At 40.1% G+C, this 25,085-nt stretch overlaps 1 protein-coding gene across 6 annotated transcripts in view; it reads right to left on the reverse strand.

Annotated features, from left to right (window-relative positions):
- CADM1 (cell adhesion molecule 1) overlaps positions 1–25,085 on the reverse strand; it is a 314,159-nt gene that overhangs the window by 42,100 nt on the left and 246,974 nt on the right. For all 6 annotated transcript variants that reach the window (XM_005611590.4, XM_001502307.7, XM_005611589.4 and 3 more), the window contains exons 2-6: positions 23,437–23,583; positions 21,759–21,911; positions 15,136–15,273; positions 12,977–13,135; positions 457–556 (exon numbers count right to left, since the gene is read on the reverse strand). In XM_005611590.4, the coding sequence (XP_005611647.1) occupies positions 457–556; positions 12,977–13,135; positions 15,136–15,273; positions 21,759–21,911; positions 23,437–23,583 (697 nt within the window). The remainder of the gene's footprint in view (positions 1–456; positions 557–12,976; positions 13,136–15,135; positions 15,274–21,758; positions 21,912–23,436; positions 23,584–25,085) is intronic.

Consider the following 25,085-nt stretch of genomic DNA (forward strand, 5'->3'; position numbering starts at 1 on the left):
GGAAGAAATAAAATTAAAGGTAGGGCAAATTCATTTGTCTGCAGCTGGTCCTAAACACAGCAGCTTAATTTAAGTCTGAAAACCATCTTTCCAGCAGCTTAGACATTAACAGAGAAGGTAGCAGATATGTCATTAGATTGTGGGCACACTAAAAATTTATTAGGATTATTTTTTGTGTGTGAGAGAAAATAGTTCTGACAATCACGTTGATGATAATAAAACAGAATTAGCTGAGATTTCAATCTTGGATGGCACTTCATTTTTCTCCCAATCCTGACCATTAAGAACCACAGATATTTATTCCACTTTTCACTGAATAATCTTTTATTTTCTGAAAAATCTTCCACCCTTTACAGCAGGAGACAGGTGACAGGCCAATGAGTTGTGAATGCACATCTCTGTGTTGTGACATTTACTGCTCATGACCCTCTGCCAACCTTGGCCTTCAGAACTTACTGGGGCTTCCCGATGGCTTCACATGTTAACTCAAGCGCGTCCCCTTCCCGAGTTAGGCCTTGTAGAGGGTAAGTCATCTGAATATGCACTTGAGGCTTATCTGTGTGACAACAACACAAAGCAGAATGTTTAGCAAACGATATCATCAGGCAAAATCAGACTTGCATGCTGCCACAAACCCCGTATTACCAGAACTCACTCTATTCCCATCCTTATGCCTTCAGTAACATCCTTCTAATTAGTTAGTAATCCTGGCATTTGCTCAAATTAAATTGACTAATAACTCTAAGGAGTGAACTGCAAATAGATAAGAGATTCATAAGCCAACTGCGCCACATCAAACATTTCCTGTGAAACACATTTTGTTACATTGAAGTTTATCTCCAAACTCACTCAAGCTAAAGGAAACTCATTTGCCTTCATGCTGAGGTGAAGCCACAGATATTTGTGGTGCTCAGAATTGATACATTTTATCATATATCATATATTATTATGTGACAATATGTTGTGACACTGCATTTTAATAAGTTTGCCTCTTCTGTGCTCTTGTTTTCAAATGGGAAAGGAAAAACTTGTGAATTCCATGCAAATGGCTTTCAGAATAAAGAACTGGGAGGTTTTGGTGGCTCCTAATGGAACTCTTTGACATCTCAACGTAAACACGTATGAAGGAAGGAAACTGACAGTGACTGAGAGCCTAATATCATAGGATCCACCATTGATGGTGGAATAAGCCCAGTTTTAGGGATGAGAACACTGGTACCCAGAGAATGAAGTAGCTCGTCTAAGGTCATAGAGATAACATAACGAGAGACAGCTGCATTAAATCTATGTTGGAAGGGATTTCTGTTCAAAACCACATTTCCCAATGGCAATCCATAATTAAAACCAAGTATAGCTTCCTAATGCAGTGAAGTACTTAGGTAAGTGATGTAAGTATTCTTTTTTTAAAAAAAAAACATTGTCAGTATTCGATACATTTTTTTTTTTTAAGGTATGCTTTTTGATGAGGAAGCTTGGCCCTGGGCTAACATCTGTTGCCAAACTTCCTCTTTTTTCACCTCCCAAAGCCCCAGTGCATAGCTGTATATCCTCGTTGTACGTGCTTATAGTTCTTCTATGTGGGATGCCACCACAGCATGGCTTGATGAGCGGTGTGTAGTCTGTGCCCAGGATCCAAACTGGCGAACCCCGGGCCACCAAAGCAGAGTGCACGAACGTAACCACTATGCCATGGGGCTGGCCCCAGTGTAGGTATTCTTATCTCCATTAGTTACTTAAAAACCATGTCTGTGAGTTTGTGTGGGTATGGGTACAAAATATGAATGACAGGAGGTGCAGGGAATAGGAAGGGAGGTGGGAGGGGGTGAAATGAATTTAGATACATGTACGAATATATTTACAAATAAAACCTGAGTGGAATTGGGAGGTTTTTTCCCTATGCTGAACTAACAAGCTATTAATCCCTAAATCAGTTTTCTCATTTAATTCTGTGGCTCTGTAACTGTATATTTTTGGAAATGTACCCAAGTGTAATAAATGCGAGAGGGCAAGACATCAGTTGGCTGAAAGGTCAAAACAATTTCCATAACTTTACTTTCTCAGAGAATCACACTACCTAAACAACAGCCCCATGGCCTTTTACAAGCCGTGGTTAGCTCAGTAACACTCATCCTACGGAATACGGGAGAAAATAGAAGTATGGCAGAGCCCAACCAATCTCAGCCTGTCCACAGCTAAATATGCTGCACAAAGGCATCCTCTCTGGGAATGGCTGCTTTCTAGATGCATTTTGATAGTCTCACTCCTATCACAGATCTTCCTCTTAGGTCTCTGCAAACCAGGTGGCATTCAAAACCTTCAAGAGAACCTTCTCACACACCAGTGTGCACTGCACACTGTGAACTGGTGATGCTTTCTGAGAAGCTAAGTCACTTGCCAGAGAACATAAGTTAACAGGCCTGAAAGCTCCAGCTGACCCTTGCAAGTAACACGGTTCTATTCTTGGACTTGTTGGCAAAGAGAATGTTTAAGAGAAAAATGGCATAGAGGTTTCCAGATACCGAAAACTGGGTTGGGAAGGCAGTTATTAAGGAAAGGAAGAAATACTCATCAAGGATAAACAGGATGACCTTGAATGAGCACTGACTGCTGGGCGGAAGCAAGAGCTCCCAGGCACCCTCCTTTGAGAGCTGCTGACTATATTGTAGGCTAAACACAACCACTGGGTGACGTATGTGGGTCTATTATTTTTGGTGGTATAACACACATAGCCACACACACACAGAGCTAGTTGGTGGAGTTTATTAAAAAATACAAGATACAGAAAAAATAATGGGAGAAGGTTATGCCACTGAAAACACAGACAACAAAAGACCTGCTCTCTCACAGTTCACACTTGGAAAAAGGAGCACCTATGGGTTAGGGGACCTCTGTCATTCCTGCCCATGAACCACTTGGGGTGAGGCTAAATTTAAAGCACAAAATTTGAGTTAAAATGTAACATTTGCTTATGGGTTAATCTCTGATCCATGTACTGCTGACTTCAGCCCGTTAATTAAGGAGAAGCAGAATGCTTGCTGGCCTATGTGGAAGTTTTGTTTTCTGTTTTTTTTTCCCCTTTGTGTAATTTACAAGCAAACAGAAAGGGTGTATTTTTCAGCACAGCACAGTAAGGGTTTACCTGCTCAACCAGTAATACTAAAGAGAGTGTTGAAAATTTATGCACCCTGACTTTTCAGTACCACTGAGTTTGTTTTAGTTAAATGCTTTTTTATGTTCCTAATGGCTGTTTACCAGTTGTCAATTACTCATATAAATTAGGAAGAACACGCTAAGGGCTTGCCATACCTGGAACTTACATTAAAAAAGAAAAAATCATATATTAACCCATAGAAGATATACCTTCAATTTTGATAACTGATTTTCCCAATTTATTCTTTAGGTTTCTGGAGAAACATCTACCATCTACTTATGGGTACAGCTGCCAAAGTTACCTTAATAGCTAGCTGAAAAGGTAAACATTAATCTTGCTTGTATTATACAGAAAAATGCCCTCCTCTGTTGACACGCGCAGTATTTATAGGCATATTATCCGACCGTGGGCAGCTGAGCTATTTTGACGCCCAGCCTAGGAACCAGATAGAGGGTCTATGTGCCAAGATCCACCCCCTGGGTTAAGGAAACTTAAAAACCAATCCTGTTCCCCTGCCTCTGCCCTAACAGAGGAACTTCAGCATTCTCAACAGGTGGACTAGAAACCCTGGGACTCCACTGGCACCTCCAGAACTTAGGGATGTTAAATTTTCCCAGGAAGATCCACACTACAATATGAGTATATCAAAATACTGAACAATCCAGATGGCTGATTGAATAGCCCAGAGCTCATCATTTATATTTTAATTATGTTCATAAATCAAATGTTATAACCCACCAAATCTTTTCTGAAACTGAACCAGACTCCAAGATTTATTTTTAAGTAATGAGATAAGGCCCAGTACAGTTGCTGGGTGATCATTTTACGCCTCGGTTGGTGTTGTACGGCACAAGGCTAAAAGCCAGATGACACTTTCTACCCAAGTACAATAACTGTCCAGAAATGTAGCACTCAGAATGGCTTAATGTCATTATAAAATGGAACTGCTATATAAGAAATAAGAAAAATAGTTAGGTCTGTGCACTTATGGAACATTACAGTTACAGAGATGGCATCACCAGCAGCCAATCAATTAGGTCGGGGGATCTGAGGTTTTCATAATACACTGTCATTTTTTTAAAACCTCATAAAAGACATTTAGCAAGACTGCTACAGCAGACAAAATTCGTTCATTGGTCAGAGCTGCACAGAGGGTTAACTACCAGGAGGCTCTAGGTCACACTACAGTAGCAACCAATTAAAAAAATAATATTAGAAAGACATTCTGATTTGATGAGACTTTCTTTAAACGCGTTTTGCTCTCTCTATAAAGGGAAATATATATATAAAAGGAAACTCTTAAAGAGGTTAGAATGGCTTGCTGGCAGATTACAATTGATTTCATGCCAGTCTGACCTTGCACCACACTCTATGATCTTTTCAGAAGATGAAACTCAAGGCTCTGTAACCGGTATTTCACTTTCCTATGTAAATGAAAAGGCAGTCTCCTTCTCTCTAGATCACAACACTAACGCAGGTCTTTAAAAAGTTTTATTTAAAAAAAGACACTTCACAGTTTCCTTTTCGCAGGAGACGTCATTCTTCCCATGCACAGAGAGGAGTAGAGCCGAGGCCAGTGGGAAGGTGTCTGGGATGTCCTGGCAGGAGACCTATGATCCCAGGGCCTCCTGACCTCTCCCTCTCTTCCTGAGAATTTCTAAATCAGAAATGTGGGCATCAAGTGTCCTCTGATGAGCTGACTGCAACCAGCCCCAAGGGCTTCAGTGCAGATCTACTCCTGCAACTAGATTTGGGACACAGGCCCTTCATGTCTCCTACCGAGATTGCACCCAATGTTCTGAGACAACGGGTAGACCGGGATTGGATGCCTGTGGACCAAGTGCTAACTGTCTCAGGGCCTACCAGGGAGAGCTCAAGGGCAGCGTGGGTGCAGATGTGTCAGAGTGGTGGGGAGAACACTGGGCTCAGTGCCGTGCATTCAGGTGGGGAAGCACTGACTGAGGAGTCCTTGTCAATCAAGGAGGATCACTGCAGTTTGGCAGAGGGTGACGATGCAAAGACTAACCTGAGACTTGTGAGTATTAAGGGCTGTTTGAGCTCAAAGCAAGAATCAGCCCCTACAATACGGCTGCCTAAATTGTTGGGAGTGGACGGCTTTCCACTGAAGGGGGGCAATATCCAGTGACACCAGCTCACCGGGACTGGTTAGAGAACGGAGTCACACCAAGCTCTCAGAAAAGTTAAAGAGAACATCTTGCAAAAGGTTTGCTTTCTATTGTCATAATACGTTCATGAATAATTTTCACTGCCATTTATTTTGTTTTTTTGCAAGGTGAGGGACCTCCTGCTGGTACCTCCGCTGTATGAATCGGAGCACTTCAACTGTACTTCTCGAGGAGGGCTGAGCTGTTATGAGTGGCACAAGTCAAATCTGGTGGGACTGACGTGGGACCAAAGAGCATGTGCCACATCACCACAGTGGAAGGCAATTTCCTCTTGTTGCAACTTACAAGTAGTTTTGTGGATATTATATTACTGTTTACCCAACAGAATCAAATTTTATTCTGTGATATTGTAGCAGAAAGTGATGTTTCCAGGGCTTTTTTTTTTTTTAAGATTTTATTTTTTCCTTTTTCTCCCCAAAACCCCCTGGTACATAGTTGTATATTTTTAGTTGTGGGTCCTTCTAGTTGTGGCATGTGGGATGCCACCTCAGCGTGGCTTGATGAGCGGTGCCATGGCCCCGCCCAGGATGCAAACCAGTGAAACCCTGGGCTGCCGAAGCGGAGCACGTGAACTTAAACCACTGGGTCATGGGGCCGGCCCCTCCAGTGCTTTTTAAGTGGGGTGCACACTCATCCACACAGCACTCTTCCATATCTTTGAGAAATCATCAGAATTTCCAAGTGAACACTGGGTAAGAAAAATCCTTATAGCAAGATTTTCTACACAAGAATTTTGGCTCTGTAAGAAGAAAAGTTTTTGATTTTTTTCTATCCCTGGTGCCTAGAACAGTGCCAGTGCCTGGCACACTGTAGATATTCAATACATATTTACCAAATGAATGAATGAATGAGAAAGTGGAGAAATATTAGGACACAGACTCCTACTCCTAGCTCTGCTGATTAAAAAAAAAAAAACAATCAGACCGTGAATACATCTTAGCTCTGTTATAAGGTAAAGTAGGCACATTAAGATTTTCAAGAGTTTATTTAAGCATATATCGATTCGAATAGGCAGTACGCAACTGAAAACGCTCTACCAACAGGAGATAGGGGAAAGGTTTTTATAGAGCAGACTTGAAAGCAAAGGAAGGAAATTGCTTGACTGGCTGTTGCTTAAGCAAAGGCCTTATTTGGGAAAGCCTGGTTGGCCGGATGTGCTTCAGTTTCATTTTCTTGGCGTGCACTGACTCTGGTTTAGGTTTTGGTTTGCTTATGTAGGCTACCAAAGGCATTAGAGTCACCCCAGCCTAGTGCCCTCCTTGTTTAATCACTTTAACAGAATTGTATTCTTCTTTTGGGAGGTCAACCCAGCTCCCAAAACTTGAGGTTCAGCCCAGGCGTTCCAATTTACGTGCTTCCATTTCACTACACATTTATTGAGCATTTCTGGTCTATCTCAAGGTGGTATCTTCAGGTAAATCATAAAGCATGTTGTTTGACCATTCTTTTTAGATTTTTAGATGCCAGCTTCACAACCATTTAAGCTTCCACAGGATCAAAATTTGACCTTGAGTTAAAAACCATTAAAAGTGCACATGAGAAGACCAGTTTTGCTATGTAAGTATTCAATGTCCACAGCCACAGAGACACATCTTTTCCAAATATATTAGGTCAGACAGTGAGATGTGGGAAGAGAGTCTGGTAAGAGGTCTCCTTTTCCAGGGCGTGCCTTTAGAAGGCAGGGATCACAGCAAACGCTTTCTTCTGGTAAGGGTCATGTCATTCAAGTTTGCTCACCATGTATTTGGCCCTACATTTACTCTTTGTGTTTTGAATATTGGTTACTCAGCCTCCTGCCCCCTTTGGCATTGCAGAATACTTTCATTAAGAATCTACAGAGATAATAGTATCAGGAACTTGGACCCACCACTACTCTGTGTTAACACAAAATGATAGGTGAAAACATTACTTTGAATCGGGGTCCCCATGCCTTGATTATTTCTCATGAGGAATAGTAAATACTGAAATAACTTCCCTGAAACTCAATTCATTGCTTTAAAAAAATAAAAGAAAGGGAGACTGGGAGGAAGAATGTATTCTGTTAAAAAAAGAGACTGGAGATCAGAGAGAAACAGGCCAAATCTGAAAACGCTAGCTATTATGTTTTGAAGAATACAACCTGGGAACAGAATTGATGGGGGAGAGACGTGATGTAGCTGCTGCTCTTGGAAACTATGTCCTATCCTCCACTCCAAGCAGGAAAGATTTTCTAATCTCCAGGTTTTTCTCCCTCCTTCACTGCAGGGCACTATCGACGCCAGAGAAATATTTATTTTGGCACAGATAAAGAACAGGTTTTGATCATCTCTTCAATGCCCAATTTTCCCCCAATTGGGGGAACGAAAGAAAAAAAAAAATCTAGGCTTCTTTGGACCTTGCATGAACAGGAATATGGATTTATAAAATACCCTGCTATATCGAGTCAATAAAACTCATTTTGAAAATGATGCCCATGTACACGATTAACTGTCAGATGATAATCAGAGCAGGGAAGGCATTCAAATATCCATTTCTAGAGTCTTTGTTTTCATTCTCCCTTTCAAAACTCATCTCAATTTTTTTTTTCTTTTACCAATATGCACACACACAAAACCCTCAGAAGATGAGGATTTTTGCAAAACATTTTAAAGAGCAAGGCTACGATGGGGGAAAGTAAAAGACACACAGCAGTAATTCAAGAGCTTCAGATTCACCTCAGTCCAGAGTGAGGCCTTCCCCCTTTGCAGAGCAATCTGAATTCCATACCGAGGGTCACAGCTTTTCTTTGAATTCCCAGCTCATGTCGCTCCGTGTTGCCACCTTGATGCTATTTAGACAGTTTTCTTTTAACGCTCAGACAGTGAACTGTTCTCGTTTAAACAGGCTTTCATTTGACAAGAGTTGGTTCCTTTAGATCTGAAGCTCCACTAACCGTGCTACAATTGTATCACATTCTGCTATAATCAACCATGTTGTAAATTTGAGCACCGCCATGTACACAGACATTTGCGAGAAAAAAATGTACAGAAAGAATGGAGGGTCACAGAGCTCAGAACATTAAAAGGCAAAATTGTTCTCTGCCTAACATCTAAGGAAAGAGAGCTCTGAATTCCAGCTTGTGAGCATAATTATTTTCTGTTTTAAACATTTAACTGCGTGCTGCTGCTGTATCCTTGCTGAGTCTCAGAATAAGAGCTAGAAAACTAAGAGCCCTACTGTACGTTCTTCATTCCCAACCACGTTCCTATGAGAAAACCTTATTAATGAGCTTGCAAACGAGCACCCAACAGGGAAATGTCACAAACAAGAGCGGCTAATGCCCCAGAAAATCAAATAACTGAACACTTGGCTGATTGTGGTGCCTTTCATATTTATAATAAAAAAAGGGGGGGACTTTAATTCACTAACTCTGAAGGGGTCAACACCTTGCTGAACAAAACAACTCATTTATTTATGTTCAGAAATCTCCAGATGATAAGTTACATTGATGTTAATCACTTCAATGCATACTACACAATTAATATCTGTACTCACCAAAAACTTAAGGATTATTAAAAGTATGACAGCATACACATCTGGTTGATTTTTCACATAATTGGGCACAACCATTTCTCCTGGTACCGCAAATAAGGTCCTAACAAACAAACACTGCAAAATTCTATGTTCAATTAATTAGGACTTTAAATCCACAAGACAAAAGCAATTCCAGTTGAAGCTCAAGCTTTGTCTTCTATGCAATATGGTAGCACTCTGTTTTAAAGAGGAGAAGTGTAAGCCTCCCCTTTGTTTTATCCCTCCTCCTTGTTCCTGTCATATTAAGATATTTAATGGCACACAATGTAGATTTGCATTATTTCACTTTCTTTTAAAAAAATAATGTATTTTTTAAAGGACCTAATTTATACAGAATTCAAATTCATTATCTGTCATTTAACCTTGTTCATATCCTGGTTAATATCTACTCATCTTGGATGAAGTAGAGACAGGTTTCCATAAACCTTCATGGAGTAAAACAGGCCAGGGCTGAACCAAGTGAGTGCACTCAATACCAATCCCATCAGGTGAGATTGGTCCCCAGGGTAGACTTATTTACCGAGAGTAGAGCAATTCTTAATCTGAGTTCCATGGATGGATGAGCTCAGCTTTTCCAGGTGATAAGCTAATGCTTAACACTGATATTACAAGAAATCTCTTTAGGTGGTAAAGGAAAGAACATTAAAAAAATAATAGCTGTATATTTGTTTTTATGTTTATTAGATACAATATTGATAGCAAATAAAATTCCTAATTTTATAGATACTTTTTACATAGGTCTTGGTTAGGTTAAAGCAATAAAGCGACTTAAAGAAAAATTCTAAATGAGATAAGATTACAGGTAACTTGTGGATAGGGTAAAACTTGTGAAAGTGGCCCTCAAATAAATGAAGTAAGGAAAACTCTTTACGGTATATGGACTCCTCAAATTATAAGTAAAATGTGATGAATATGTGATTTTGTTAATCCTTTCCAGGTCTATAGCTATCAAAGGATTTTTAAAGGGGTCAGTGATCCCAAAAAAGATTAAGAACTGCTGACTCTATGGGTTTGGGCCAATTAAAAAATAATAGTCTAATGTTACTCCTCACAGGGTATCCAAAATAATTCAATATCCATGCAGATGAGCTACTGACTCTCGTGCATTCAAGTATCTCTTCCTTTCTCATAGCCATCAAGACATGGTACTGCTTGTCTGCAGAGTGAAGAACTCCTACAGCAGGAATAGAGTTGAACCATCAACACCACCAGCTAAGGCCTGATAAAATTTTAGCACCCAATGACTGAGTGCCTTAGGCTCTGAGGCACAAGGCTTTTAGTTATTGTATAGCTGTTGGTGTTCAAGGAGAGTAAAGCTGGTGGGAAATGATGTAGATTATTGTACAGCTGTCGGTGTTCAAGGAGAGTAAAGCTGGTAGGAAATGATGTAGAGAATTCCAATCGTGTTTGAAGAAGCTACCTAAGAAATTCCTGGCTGATTCTGCAAGGTTCTCAGCAGCGCTCTAGGAATGGAGGGTAGTGAACCATCAGGTGACTTTCTCAAGCATGGAGACTCTTATGGAGGATTCCAAACCAGACTGAATTTCCATTCGGATTAATACAGCGCTTGGTAATTCTCAACCTTCTCTTATGCAGAAAGGCTTTTCTCCTTATATGCATTCCAAAAAAATGGAGTATGGAGGATAAAATGTGTGTGTGGCTTATGTCGCATGAAAGCACAGAGAGTCGCCCATCAAAGGCGCCATGTTGAGTCTAAAATGACCAACAGGTGCGTCCTCGTCTTTGGAAGACCAGAGTCACCTGGCTGCAGTTAAGGGCCAGCAGTGCTTAGTAAGATTGAAGTAAAGTGGATTCAGATATGGAGTTTTATTCCTTTTCTTACAAGGACAAATCTCACTTGAATCCACAGAAGACAGAAGACAAGGCTTATAAAGCTCATTAGCAAGTCTTCCAAGGGGTAGGAGGAGTTGTGCTTAAAATATTTTGTATTTGGGAGTGAGTAGAATTTTGTAGGTGGGTGGGGCTAAATTCTACTTAGAAGATACTAAAAGAGTTTAGGGGTGGGAACTGGGTGATCTCCTCAGGTCTCACAAAGGAGCTAATGTATTATTAAAGCTAATGGGCCCCTACAAGGAAAGTTAATGGATATTAAGTTTGCTTAAATAAATTACATATTTAACAAAGTCACAAGAAATCCACTATCTGCCAATTTCGATAATATCTGATCATTTCTGTTTTCCCATTATAGGGACATTACACCACAATAGTTTTAGTGATATGAAAATTATAAGCATGATGCCCCTAATGAAGCTACATAATGAAGGAGATGAAATGAATTAACAAGAAAAACCTGCATTATGTAATGTTAAATTGAGTCAAGCTCACAGAGTAATAAAAGGTTGGAAAGGGATGGTCTCGTAGAAGCAACTTTTTAGACTTGATTTTAGCCAAAAAGCTGAGGAGTAATTAAAAGCAACTTTTTATAACTTTCCCTACCCCCTATCTTGCTCAGGCAATTTAAACATGTAATAAAGACTGTCATGGGTTGAATGGTGGCCTCCAAAAGATATGCCCACTTCCTAACCCCTGGAACCCATGAATGTGGCCTTATTTGGAAAAGGGGACAATGTTGAGATGAGTTCATTCTGAATTATCTGGGTGGGCACTAAATCCAACGACAAGTGTCTTTATAAGAAATACACAGAGAAGAGACGAGGGCCATGTCAAGACAGAAGCAAAGATTGGAAGGATGCGGCCGCAAGCCAACGAGTCTCTGGGGCCACCAGAAGCCAGATAAGGCAAGAAAGGATCCTTTCTAGAGCCTTCGGAGGGAGTGCGGCCCTGCCAACACCTTGATTTTAGACTTCTCTCCTCCAGAACTCGAGAGAATAAATTTCCTTCGTTTTAAGCCGCCAAGTCAGTGGTAATTTATCACGGCAACTCTAGGAAATTAATAGAAGGATTCATACAGAGCAATGCTTTTGCTTTATCAGACACCCAGTCATGGCCTTTCCAACCAAACTCTCGTAACATTGTCACTATGCTTACTCAAATATCACCCGGAATTTCTCAGAGGCTAAGTTACAGAAGCCTTTTGACGAAAAATGAGACGCTGGTTACCTGGCCACAACTTTGGTGCAAGGATGATTTTGTGCAGAAAACATATTTTTTCACAAGTAAAAGACAGCATCTTTAGTCTACAGGGCACAGTGAGGAGACAACCTCACTCACCAGGATCTAGCTTTTATTGATGAAGCCATCAAGACTGTGGCAGTGATCCCAAAGAGTCCCACTTTTAGATTCATTGCTATAATTTAAGCTAAAAATGGAAGAGAATGTGCAATTTAAAACAAAGTGCTCATGTAGAATGGGAATAAAATCCCTTCTATAAAAACATTTAGTATTTATGATGGGCTTAATGAAGGAGGGGATTACTTTAGATTTTGAAGTTGGCATGGAAATAATTATAGTCAATATTCACAAAATTAATTAAGCCATGTGCTGGAGCAGATTGGAATCATTTTAAAGTTTTACATTTGGGTTAAATGCAGTATTTTCAAAATCCTCATTGGCATTCTGTAATATGGCAGTATTTCAGTAAAATAATCCTTTGATTATTTTTCTACCAAGACAACAAGATAAAAATTCTATCTATACCATCTAAAAACATATGTATTCAATAAATGGCTTCCGAAGTGTTTTTAAGCAACTGCCACTCTATGCTCTCAGAATAAAATACCTGGGTACTGCTATGGTTTGAATGTTTGTGCCACCCTTCCTCCCCCATTTTTATGTTGAAATCCTAATGCCCAACATGAGATGTTAGAAGGTGGGGCCTTTGGGAGGTGATGACATCATGAGAGTGGAGCCCTCAAGAATGGGATTAATGCTTTTATAAAAGAGGCTCCAGAGAGATCTTTAGATCCTTCCATCAGGTGAGGGCACAGCAAGAAGGCATCAGCCATGAACCAGCAGGAGGGCCCTCATCAAAACATGACCATGCTAGGGTCTGGATCTTGGACTTCTCAGCCTCCAAAAGTGTGAGAAATACATTTCTGTAGTTTATAAGCGACTCAGTCTATGGTATTTGTTATAACAGCCCAAATGGAGTAAGACAGGTACTCACACTGTACTTCAAGATACCGCTGGGTCTGCAAGTTTCCAGTGACGGCAGGGTGCTCCACCTGACAGATCACTGGGACCCCGTCGTCCTCCTTGTGCACCTTCAGCATCAGCTGACTGGTCACAGTGTACATGTCTGACCACTCCTCCACCTCCGATTTGCCTGAGGGGACATAAAACATACCAAGAAAAACCAGAGTTGAGTGAATTTCTATCACTGTTTTTATATCCTCTGCTCCAACATTGCTATTTTAACAAAGATGAAGGAAGTCACTTGGGATAAGGGTAATCTGAGGGTAGATAACTGATAAAACAATAATTTTCTACTTTTCAATCTTGCAGGATACTATTTAAGACATATTTCAACCCCACAGAATATACTACTTTTATTTAAATATATTACATATGTTTCTTCTATCTGAAAACCTCCCATAAAAAGGCAGCTGAAAGTTGAACCATTTTGACATCTGACTCTTCAAGGCATTTGGGAGGAGAAAAGGACAAATGCTTTTCACCCTACAACCTTCTGAACTTGAAACATCTAGGCTGTCATGTGGTTTAAAAATTCCAGGACATCATCCAAATGCCCAAGTAATTCAATGAGTAGTAAAGATACAAACAACTCCCCTTGCCTACCCCCATCAGCAGCAATTAAGAGCAAAAGTAACTAAATGCATTTACATAATTGAAATTGTAATTGAAATGTTTAAACTCTGAGACTTTTGGAAGACCATAGAAAATGCAGTGGCAGTGGGTAGAGCAAAGTAAGATATAGGCTTCAGGCCAGACGGAGACACGTCCAAGAACAGGCAGAAAAGGAGGGAGGAGGTTTCCGGACGGGATGAATAGGCCAAGGCGGCCCCTTTCCTGAACCGAGCACTCCCTGGGACATGGCGCACCATTAACTGTCTTTTAATGTTTTGTACTTATCGGTACACATTTAATGGCTCAATTCACTTAGACAGAACAGCAGAGGGGAAATGAGAAACTCCTTCCTTCTAAAACCATACCTGGCAAATAGGAGATTAAAACAGAGCAAGCTTTTTGAAACTTAAGCTGTTATATATAGATTTATCTGTTTCTAGATATAGGTTTTTTATACTCCCTTTCTAAAAGGACTTATTCTTTTCTTCCTGGCACTCTTTATTTATTTAACAAGCACACACAGAGCACTTACTTTGGCCCAGATGCTAGCTAGATGCTTTACAAATATTCACTCATTTCATCTTCACCAAGAATCACCTAAAGTATGTAATATTAATATCCCCACTTTAGAGGAAATTGAGGCACTTGGCTAGCATTTCTGTCAAATGACCAGGAGTTCAGCCCCTGAGTCCTTGGGCCTGAGTACTACTTAAGTAGCAGGGCAACCTTGAAAAGGAAGGAACTGGGATGCTGATACACACGAGGAACTTAGGGTCAAATAGGGGACAGTATCCTTCACCAGTGCAACGGCTAGGGTGGAGATATTTGAGGATCCAGGAATCGAACCTGGGATGGCCTAGACTGAGGGAGAGACGATGGGAGTAGGATCAAAAGTACGGCTTGTGCCACTGTCACAAAATCGGAAACTTTGCAAAAGAACAGGCTGGCGAAACAGGCAACTGAATTACAGATTTGCCTGCAAATTCACAAATAAGATAAAATCCTCAGTGTGCTTAGCACAACCACCCTTGTAGGAAAGCACATGGTCAGGACCGCTGATAGTGCAAGAGATGTTAGAGGGACGTGGAATTCACCACGGTGAGGGCTGTTAGATACTTTTCCAAATGTGAATGATGAGAATTTGGAGTCTGACCCACCCTGGGTCACAGGACAAAAGCAGTGAGAACTGAGGGTACAACGTGGACAGCCGGAGTTCAGAGGACACAACTAACAGTAGTTCCTCCTGGTCTAAAGAGTTGTAGTTTACAGGTTCAGTTCTTTCTGAGCATCTGAGTAAAAATCCAGCAACACAGATCACTGTGAACCCTCCAACCACAGCATGGGGAGATGAATTAGAGCCAATAAAATGTGGTTATGCTTTGGCCTCTGACTCATTTAGTAACTGATTAGAGACCATATCTAAATGGATATTTGTTTCAGGGGCATTGTTTGCATTTGTCTTTAATTTCCACAAAGGTACACTCCTAAACACTTCTGTCCAGGGCAATGTGACCTTACCTTTCAGCTCCTTGTTCCCTTTGAACCATCTGATAGTTGTGGCTGGTTTGCTGGCCATGGCAGTGCAGTTGACTTCAATCTCCTCGCCTTCCACCGCAGTGTCTTTCTGGATATCGATCATCAGATTACGTGGAGGGACTACAAATCAAACATGTGTGCTTTTTAAACACAGAATCTATTTCTGGACATATTCTTCTATTCATTAGAAACTAGCACCACTGCTATCAAAAAAGGAGACAAATAATGGACATTCCTGATGGGAATTTAAAACAAACTGCCACCGAAGGGGAAAAAGAAGAAATACAAAGTCATAATCAAATAAATTGAATTACGCAAAATCACTTAATTTAGAATTTCTTTCCTAAAGTTATCCTATAAAATGACCAGTCTCCCACTTCTAAGTTATCAGTGATCAAATTATAGCAATATAGATATTAGATTATCAATCACTCATTAGAAAATCGACCAGAAAGGAGATATAAAAGTAAGAGGAGTACACACTATTGAAATTGTCATTCTCACCTGAAAGTCTCTGAAAGGACTATTTCTCCTTGAACTCAACCCTTGGATCTCAATCTTCATATGAAAGATTTCAAAGCCAACCAGCAAAGATCAAAAACTTGGAGCCCCTTAAAAGAATCACTCACCATAAACATACACAGAAAAATGGTGCCTCAAAACCACTTCCATTAAAATTACTCATCGAGATCCAGAATATAATCATGACCTCCAATGGATGGTGTAGTAATAAAATCCTTTGGCCATGAAGATGCAGTAATATAGGAAATACCAGTTAATTTGCAGTAATTTTCCATATTGAGAAATTCAACGCTCCAGATTTTATAAATTAAACGTGAAAAAAAACTATTAAGTGCTTGCAAGTAGATTTACGTATCAGAATTAAAACCACCCTTCTCTAACCCTATTAAACATATATGTAATAAAATGGTCAGAATAAAATATTTTGGGGCTAAAATGTGGAACCAAATCAAGAGTCTGTAGGATGACGGTGATGAAGAAGAAAGCACGTTATCTTTTAGGAAACTGAATTAACAGTGAAACTTCACAGAAGGTGCAACCTTACCTCACGACTGAGTTTCTTGAAATAAAAATCAGTAAGAGTACTGAATTCAATAGAGTGGATCTAAGAATATGTGTCCTGACCACAATGAATAAGCAGAGACCGTTTGGAGACTTATGATTAATAAGTTTCTCAACTCAGAAGAGAAACAAGAAATTAAATATGTATAAACATGCCATCCTGATGATCAAGTTGAAGAATAAATCTCTGATACTGCTATTTCAATAAATCATGGGATTAAACCACGTATTTGGGATTTCCAACTATTCTAGTCCAAGGTGAAAATCCTGCCCACAGGAAGACTTGTACACTGAATTGAAGCAGTGGAAAATCCTAGAGAGCGATGGACAGGTAAAAGTAAAATGATTTGTTGCATACGTTCCTCAGCAAGACAGTGTGTGTGTGTGGGGGGGGGGTTGTGTGTGTAACTATTAGACCAAAAGCAGACCTCTTTGTTCTCTATGTAAAAGAAAAATGACACATTTGCTCAATTGGACATGTTTCTAAAGTGATATGGCCCAAATGAGCAGTTAAACACAGCAAAGAAGTGCCCTTGCTTACATTTTAAGGAAAAAAAAAAGCATGAAGAGAGGAGTCTAACATCCAATTTGGAGTTGCACATCTGCCAACATTTTAAGAGACACAGAAAGGCAGTGACAGAAGTAAATGGGATGACTTCAGCGAGCCGTTGCCTCAACGTAGCTCATCCTTGCTGGATGACAATCGGGAGGGTTATAGATTTTCATCACACGTACCCAGATAGTTCATAGGGAATACACAGAGAGACTAGATGTTTAGGACCAACAAATACTACTGAATTCTGAGTGCAGTATAATAGGAATACTGAAAAGAAATGCTACAGTTAGAGCAAATGTCAGAGGAAAAGACTGTCCAAGCCTAAAGAAAATAAGATCTTGGTGAGCTATGAGGAGCAGAGTAAGAGGGATAAAAAAGAAACAACTAAGGAGTCAAAGACCTAGGAATGTCCTCCCCACAAATGCAGGAATCAAAGACAAACAATCACAATTTCTTTCAAGGTCCAGGCAAAAATAAAAAATAGAGTGATGAAGGTAATTTTTGATGGTGACATGCACAATGATTCTCAAAGAGAATTGTAGTTGAGTAATGTAATTGATACGATACCTCTCAATTTAAGGGAACTCAAATTGATTATGGGATACTCAAGGAAGGTGCTCTCTTGGGATACGACAAGGAGGGCAAATACCTAAAGCTACTGTAACACACAGAGCTCTCTTTCCTGGAAAATACTACCGAGTGGAGCAGTTCAGATTCCAGTTCGCGTGGATAATTTCGGGAGGAAAGCCTTGATGGTCACTCTGCAGTAACCCAGGAATCTTCTTGTCGGGAACAGACCCAGAAGTTGTTAAAGGTTCCAGCACACAGCACTGCCAGGTCTCAACAGCATTTCGCTTCAAACGTAGTCTTTGTCAGATATTTGTTTTCTGCATGTTCCTGGGTATCTTTCCTTCATTCTCTCCTTTTTCATGCTGGACCTGAAGGCATCTTAGCTCTCCTCATCACAGGCTTCTCATAACCTCCACCAGCTGTTCATCTTTGTGGTATTTCTTAGTGGAGGAAGAATTTCTTCTCTTCAAAAGATGGAGACGGTCATAAAGATGATGGCCTGTTCTTCCTACGTTATCAACAATGTCCGCTGGTTCAAAGTAAGGAGATGGCAAGGATGTAGGTATAAAAAAGGCCAGAGGACAATTTACCAATGTTTCTTAGATTTTGTTTAGGGGCTGAGGGCGTGACTGGCAGCAAACAGGTCCTTAGCTGGGTTACCTGTTGTTTTGTATCATCCATGCTAATTCCTCCTCTATAGCAACAGATATACTGTAAAGTTCCCTAGCCCTTCAGAGTGATTCCTGTAGCTCCTAGGATTATCATTCTGAAGAGCTGACATCATTTTTAACTTGCTGCCTAAGGTAAACATGAGGAAAACTTCAAGTGTTGGAAAAATGTGACCAGTGTAGAAAAATAAAGGACTTGCTTATTGTTGAGAAGAGCATCCTAAGAAACAGTTGAATGATTTTCTTCCAAGTCTATAAAGAGTTTTCTCAAGATTGTGACGAGTATTTCTGATCCTTACTAAGATTAGAAGAAGAAACAGTCAAGTACAGTGACACTTATTTGGTTTACAAATATAAAATACAATCTGATAATGTGAATCCTAATGGTTTATTGATATCAGTTATAAAGCTGACTTCTCTCTGATTTTTTTTTTTTTTTTAGAGCAAGACAGCTTTAGAAAATATAAACGGGGTGATTTAAGTCTATCTTTCTGAAAAAACAGTGTTGGATAAGAAAATCTTTAAGTTTATTTTGGTCTATTAATTCTACTGTTTTCCCTTTAACTTCCTAACATCCACTCTAATACAAAAGAGGTTGGTAAAGTATAAAAATCCATTTGTAGGGAAAATGAATTAAAATTGCTACTAACCAGAGAATATACTTATACATGGTCCACTGAACACACACATTTAATAAAAACTCCCTGCAGCCATTAATGAAAGTAACCAAAGGTAATCTAAGGAGGTGCATATAGATGAAAACCTGAATGAAAATCACGTACAGGGAAATACTAGAAAACAGCAGAGAAATGTCAAGGTTGTTCTCAGCTAACCTGAAATCTATAAGAGTGCTAATTATAAACATTACGCCTACAACATTTAAAAAAAAATCAGCAATATCAAGATGAGTCATGTTAATTACAACAAAAGAAGGGTCTTAAAGCTGATCAGTACATGAAATCTCACTCTAAGTCCCTTTAAAATAATTAGGCTCTCCTGTTCCTGGAATCTTAAGAGTGAACACTAATCTTAGAAGGACAGGACTGTGATAATATTAGCTACTATTAAAACTATATTAATCTTAAAGCAGTGTATTCTCTTTCTCGTTCAACTCCTCCCATGAACAGTAGTATAAAGAGAGTCCCACACGATGATCTGGAGAGAGAAACAAACTCAATACAAGTGGAAGGAGTGAATGAATAGCCTAAAAGGCACCCAAATGCATGCAAAACATCATAGGAGAGTGCTCAGTTTTTACATGGATAAGATAATAAACATAATAGTCACTAACAGAATACCCTAAGTCTTATAATTATGCTGAAATTTTTGCTGAATGCTTCAAACAACCATTAGACACATGCACCAAAATGAGCATCTTCAACCTATCAAGAAGTTTGACAGCTGTGTAAGTATATTCGGAGCCCTTTTCAGAGAACCATAGATAGAAACGAAAATGCTAATATATCATTCTTCATTTGTTATAATATCTGAAAACTATAAACCTTAGGGAAGAGACTTGAATATATGAGTATCAGTGGAAATTGTCAGATTTTGGAATATGAAAGACTCAAACATTGATGACAACAATTTTACTCCATCAAGGAATCCTAGAGTAAATTCAATCGAAAGAATATTAAATGAATGCATAATATCTGCAAAAAGAGCATCTACTAGTATTACTTTCAAGTATATTTAAGTTAATGCTTCTATACAATACAAGCAGCAACCTATTACTTCCGGAATAATCAGCCCTCCAAAAGGATTATAGGCATAAACGCCTCTCAAAAGTCTAGTGCTGGCATGGGGACTCCTACACACTGGGTGTATTCAATCAAACTGGCCCGATCCAGGGGGTCTGAGGACAAATGCACCAGACGCCAGAAACTGACAGGCAGTAACTGCTTGCTAATGCCCAGATATACTCCTGAAAACAAAAGATGTGCATCTTCAGGGAAAAAATCTTGAAAGAGCAGCATTCAGGATTTTACTGAAAACGACCTAGGCTGGCAGACTCAAGGTTGTGAGGCAGGACAGGAAGGTCTGTTTCAAAGCCTACGATCCTTGATTCTCACCATGTGCTTTGTAATCTGGGCAAGATGGCTAACCTCTTTCATTCTCATTTCCTTCTGTGAAATAAAGACATTCAGACTTAAAGGTATATGCAGTGAAACATTCTGAAAATTCAAAATGATGTAAGCGTATTCCTTTTTATTGCTGTCACTTTTGTGGAAATGCCATAAACAATGCCGGGTCAATGGGCAGATGGTCAACTATGCAGCAAATGACTTATTCCAAAAGGCCACCAGTGTTTTCAAATACTTCTCCACAAGGAGATGGACAGAAAAGTTCAAATGCATGCTTGTGATTTTGGTACATCTGCAAAATACCAAAATAGTCATCCCACCGAAACCTTTCATGCTTATTATTTCTGCAGGTCTAATACGGATTAAAGCCACAATTAGAGAGAAACATGAACACCGGAAAGGCGTCTGTCATCAAACACAGACCACATCACAAATGGTACGGCCAGACTTGAAACATGACTTCCCAAAATCAGCATTCCTCTTATCAAGAACACATATGTGAGCCTTAGGGATATGTTTTAGTTTAATGAATAAAAAAATATTTTCCCTTTTATAGCTGTGTTTAAATAAAGTAATGAGACAGCAGCTCAATATGTACATCCATAAATACATATATGTTCACACACACTAAGCAAAAAGTCCTTCATATTTATCTTTCCTCTTTAATCTTCATATCATTACACCGAAAAGCTGCCGTCTGCCGCCTCAAATAGACTTTGATTCATCATCTTCCCAAAGGTGTAAATCAGAGATCTTGCCTCACGCTATAGTGTACGCCCTTGAAAACTCAGTTGCGAAAATCTAGATCAGCTGGTGTTATGCACTGGGGTATATGTTTGTCGAAAAGGTGACTAATTCAGACCACCTTCAACACAGGAATATCTGCTGACTATATCAAAATACAGACATGGAAACCTGGCTACTGGGATTTTGCTGAAAGTCACAATCTGGCGATCATAAATGAAGACATGCAACTCACGAGAGGGGGACCCAGCAGCCTGTCAACAGTCCTTGCTTATTATCAGCCTTCTTTCCCTAGAAGCTCTTGATTCTTTTACATCCAATGGTTGCAATTTTGTGGCAAAGTATGTGTTCATGGGGTATGATTTTTACAGCATAATCTAGAGTATAAGCAATAAACAAGGCAATAAGTAAAGCCAAAGAAAAGAAGATCAACGCTATTAAGCAAGGATGTAACTCACAAGGAAAAATCATTAAGCAGATTTCATAACGGAATCTGCACGGGGTACAGATGTAGTAGCTGGTCTCCCCCTCTCCTGCACAGAAGGGAAAAAACCCCTGGTAGTTAGAAGCGATGGCATTTCACGTGGTGAGTGATTCATTTGAGGGCTCTGAATTCTCTTGATCTTTGCTTCAGAAGCTTTGGGGTGGGGGGTGGAGGGTGGAGGGGGGGCGGTTTGAAACCCAAGAGCAGGTGGAATCTATAAAGACTGCTGATTGCCATTCCTTAGAGTGTTTGGTAAAATAGGCTATTTTTAAAATTCAGCAAGATGGGCGGTGATCCTTCCTAAAACAAGTTGGAACAGTAAAATTTACCATTAACCTTCTCCTCGTGGCTGGAAGCCATCTGGTAGTAAGAGCCATCCCACTCCGCTCCCAGGACACGCCCCCACGCGCTCTTACCCAGGACAGTGATCGTGGTGTAACTTTCCTGTGGGGGGTCAGTGTACAGCTGGCAAAAGTATCTTCCTTCATCAGAAATGGAGACGTTCGTCAACGACACTTTGAGTTCACTGCTAGAAAAATTCAGCAGCTGAAACCTGCTGTCCTTCAAAGCTGTAACAAAACACAGAGCTAGTGACCGTGGGAAAGATGATAGACAGTCTACTTTCCTTCTCTAGCGGGGGAAGAAGTCAGGTGCCGAGAGAGGCAGTTACAGAGGAGAAAACTTGAGTAAGTCCTTCTGCACCCGTTGGGTACTTCTTTGTGCTTCCTGAATTACTGTTCTGGGCTCCCCCAATAGCTGCATGTAGACAAATAACCCCGTCCTAAAGGAAACACACTCACACACACACCTTGCCACAATTCTAAGTGCTGCCTGTTTTCAGCCCTTACTCATAAATTGTTTCAGATTTTCCATGGGAGATGGGCAAAATGAAAACAGAAGCAAAGGGCAGGCCCTGAGCCCGCTCTGGGCACTGAAAGTTCGGGGAGTGGGGCCCACAGGCTTTTATATTGTCTCTCAAAAGCTGAGGTCTTAAAAAAACAGTGGTTCCAAATTATGAAAGAAATCAAAAATTCATTAGTGGTAATTTCAAAAGCAAAATGAAAATAATTTTTTTTAAACTTGACAGCAAAAGGATCCTGTTTAACTTGCAAGCATCTTTGTACTTGATATTGTTTGGTGTGATTTGAGGTGGAGCTGCCAAAAGTCCGGGACCCGGGGTGACAGAGGCCTTTGACCCACCCTGCAGTTTTCTAACTACATTCAGCTTCACAGCATGAAACTGAGGAGGCACGAGGAAATCAGAGTCACCACAAAAGTAATAATAGGTTAAAAAAAAAAAAAAAAACCTTTTATTTATTTTAAATATTCACTTTTAAAGTCTTTATATTGATTTTGGAAAAGGCTAGATGGCTTTTCTCCTTTTACCCTCCTTCATCCTCTCAAATGTTCCTTAGATTTATCAACTCTCTCCACACGTCACGAATGTTCTGAGGCGCTGGGGAGAAGGGGGTCAAGCAGATGGGAAGGGACATGCTCAACACCTGCTTTGTTTAGGCACCAATGTTTTCAAATAAGAATTTTTCGAAAGACCTTATTTCTGCTCTTGCCAAGCCCTGACACCCATTTGAACCATTTTCTATGATACACAATTAAGTTTTGATTATTGGCTTTTGTGATATCACATTTGGAAAGATTTTCAGCACGGGGACACCTCTATACACCAGAGGCTAAGGTGACACAGGATTTGGTTTTGTCTTTATAGGCACAGATTGTCTTGGAAACTTCAATCTTCAAACCAAACAGATTACCTTTCAGAATGCTGTATTTTCCTTGCCTTACCCTATTTGAGTTGTTTGTGCCAGCTAAGTATTTGGGACTCAATTGCAATTCACCTTGAATTACTACAATCAATTCCTATTGCAAAGTAAGACTGCCTTACTTTTAAAAGGGACCATTCACAGTTTCTATTAAGTAGAAAGATTATGATTGCATGTCTCTTCTTCCCTCTGAAGAACTGACTCAACCTTAAGCATCTAACGTTAAATTAAAAAAAGGAGGCCTCGGCAATCTCTTTATCAAGACAACATGTAGGAAAAAGAGTTGCCATCTAATACTATAAAGATGGAAACTTACGCCTGAAGTCCCTGAAATAAATGGTCTGCCTGTTGGGATTCAGGAGTTGAATCACAGAGTCGTCGCTCTTATTGACTTGGCAGCTGATGGTTGCAACTTCTCCCTCGATCACTGTCACGTCTTTCGTAAACAAATTCTGTCCATCACCTTTAAAAAAGGAGAAAGAAACGTCAGAGAAAAAGTTCCATCAACGAAAATTTGGTTAATGGAATCAATTAAAATGAGAAACAAGAAGTGCATTAGAAAATGGACACCAGTAGTACACTAGGTATGGCTCACACACCTTTCTCCACAGCCCACGAAATGAGTCTATTAATCTGAGATAGATCTAGGGCAAAAGAGAACTAAGCCTGGAACCGACATGCTCTCAAAAGTTGTGATCCCAACGATCTAGCCTCCAGGCGTTCACACTAGCTGAGTAGTGTGCTGGAGAGACATGGAGAGGGCAGAGTACTGGCTTTTGTGAGGCTGCAGCTCTCACCAATGGAGAGGGGAGTCTACTCAACCGTAGCTCACACGCCCTTGAGCAAAGCTATTTGGTCACCTCACAGAAAACTCAAGGGGCCGCTTAATAGATGTAGGTGGGAGGGTTCGGTAAACAATCTCGTCTTGTCAGTGGAAGTGGCCATTGCTAATGTATAGGCGGTTCTGTTATTTGTTGTGTGGGAGTGAGCACCTACCCGACTTCGACTCTTTGGAATCTCAGGACAATTCCGGCAAAGCTTACAGTTCAGTTTGTTACTTTGCTCTCAGAAACTCACGCCTTCTTGACTCCCCCAAAGTCCCAGGCAGTCCTGAACCATGTCCTTTCTGCAGACCACCCCCTTCTAGCCATTTAGAAAATCTCTTTCAGAACATGTCAAAAGGTCAAGGCTTTCAGAGCCACTGATAGAAGGCTTATCTCCAGATCTGTTCTAGCTTGTTGCTTCTAAGCTTAGTGACAGTGGCCAGGGCCCCTCATAAATGTCCTAACTGATCCACGACACGGGTAGGAGGTGAGGAGAGTTCAATTCAAAAGCAAAAGATGAAGCAATTGTTGAATGTCCAATTCTGCACCTGGCATGGCAGGGGCTAGAGAAGTACATGACATTGTCCTAGCCTTTAGGAAGCTACAATGTGGGTGGAAACTGACACCTAATCCCCACTTAGAGAACACAAAGTGTAGTACAGGCAACAGGTGTAATGGTTAATCAGGGCCGGGGAAGAGAGCAATTATTTTTTAGCTGCCTGATCTCAGGTAAATTATTTCAAGTCCGTGAACCACTTTCCCATCTGCAAAATGGGGATAGCAATTAAAAATTCTCTCAGAGCTGTTGGGAGGACTAAGAAAGATAATAAAGCATTCAGCACTGTGTCTAGCTTCTCACAAAACTGAATAAATGATAGCTGCCATCATCATCATTTCTCTAGATGTCATAGCCAAACATTTATTAAGCAACTATTATGTGTCGGGAATAGTGTGGATACAAGAATGAAAGCTCACCGTCCCTCTCAAGGAGCTCTCTATGTACTTACACATCAACTCAGTGGCTTCTTCATTGCTTAAAATATTGTGTCACATTAGGAAAGAAAGGTCAAAGATAAATACTCTTCTAAAAAAAAAAAGAGCCAGCATAAATAGAGATGCAATTAGAGTCAATGGAGGATTT

The sequence above is a fragment of the Equus caballus genome, chromosome 7 (assembly GCF_041296265.1).
Source record: "Equus caballus isolate H_3958 breed thoroughbred chromosome 7, TB-T2T, whole genome shotgun sequence".
Taxonomy (NCBI): Eukaryota; Metazoa; Chordata; class Mammalia; order Perissodactyla; family Equidae; genus Equus; species Equus caballus.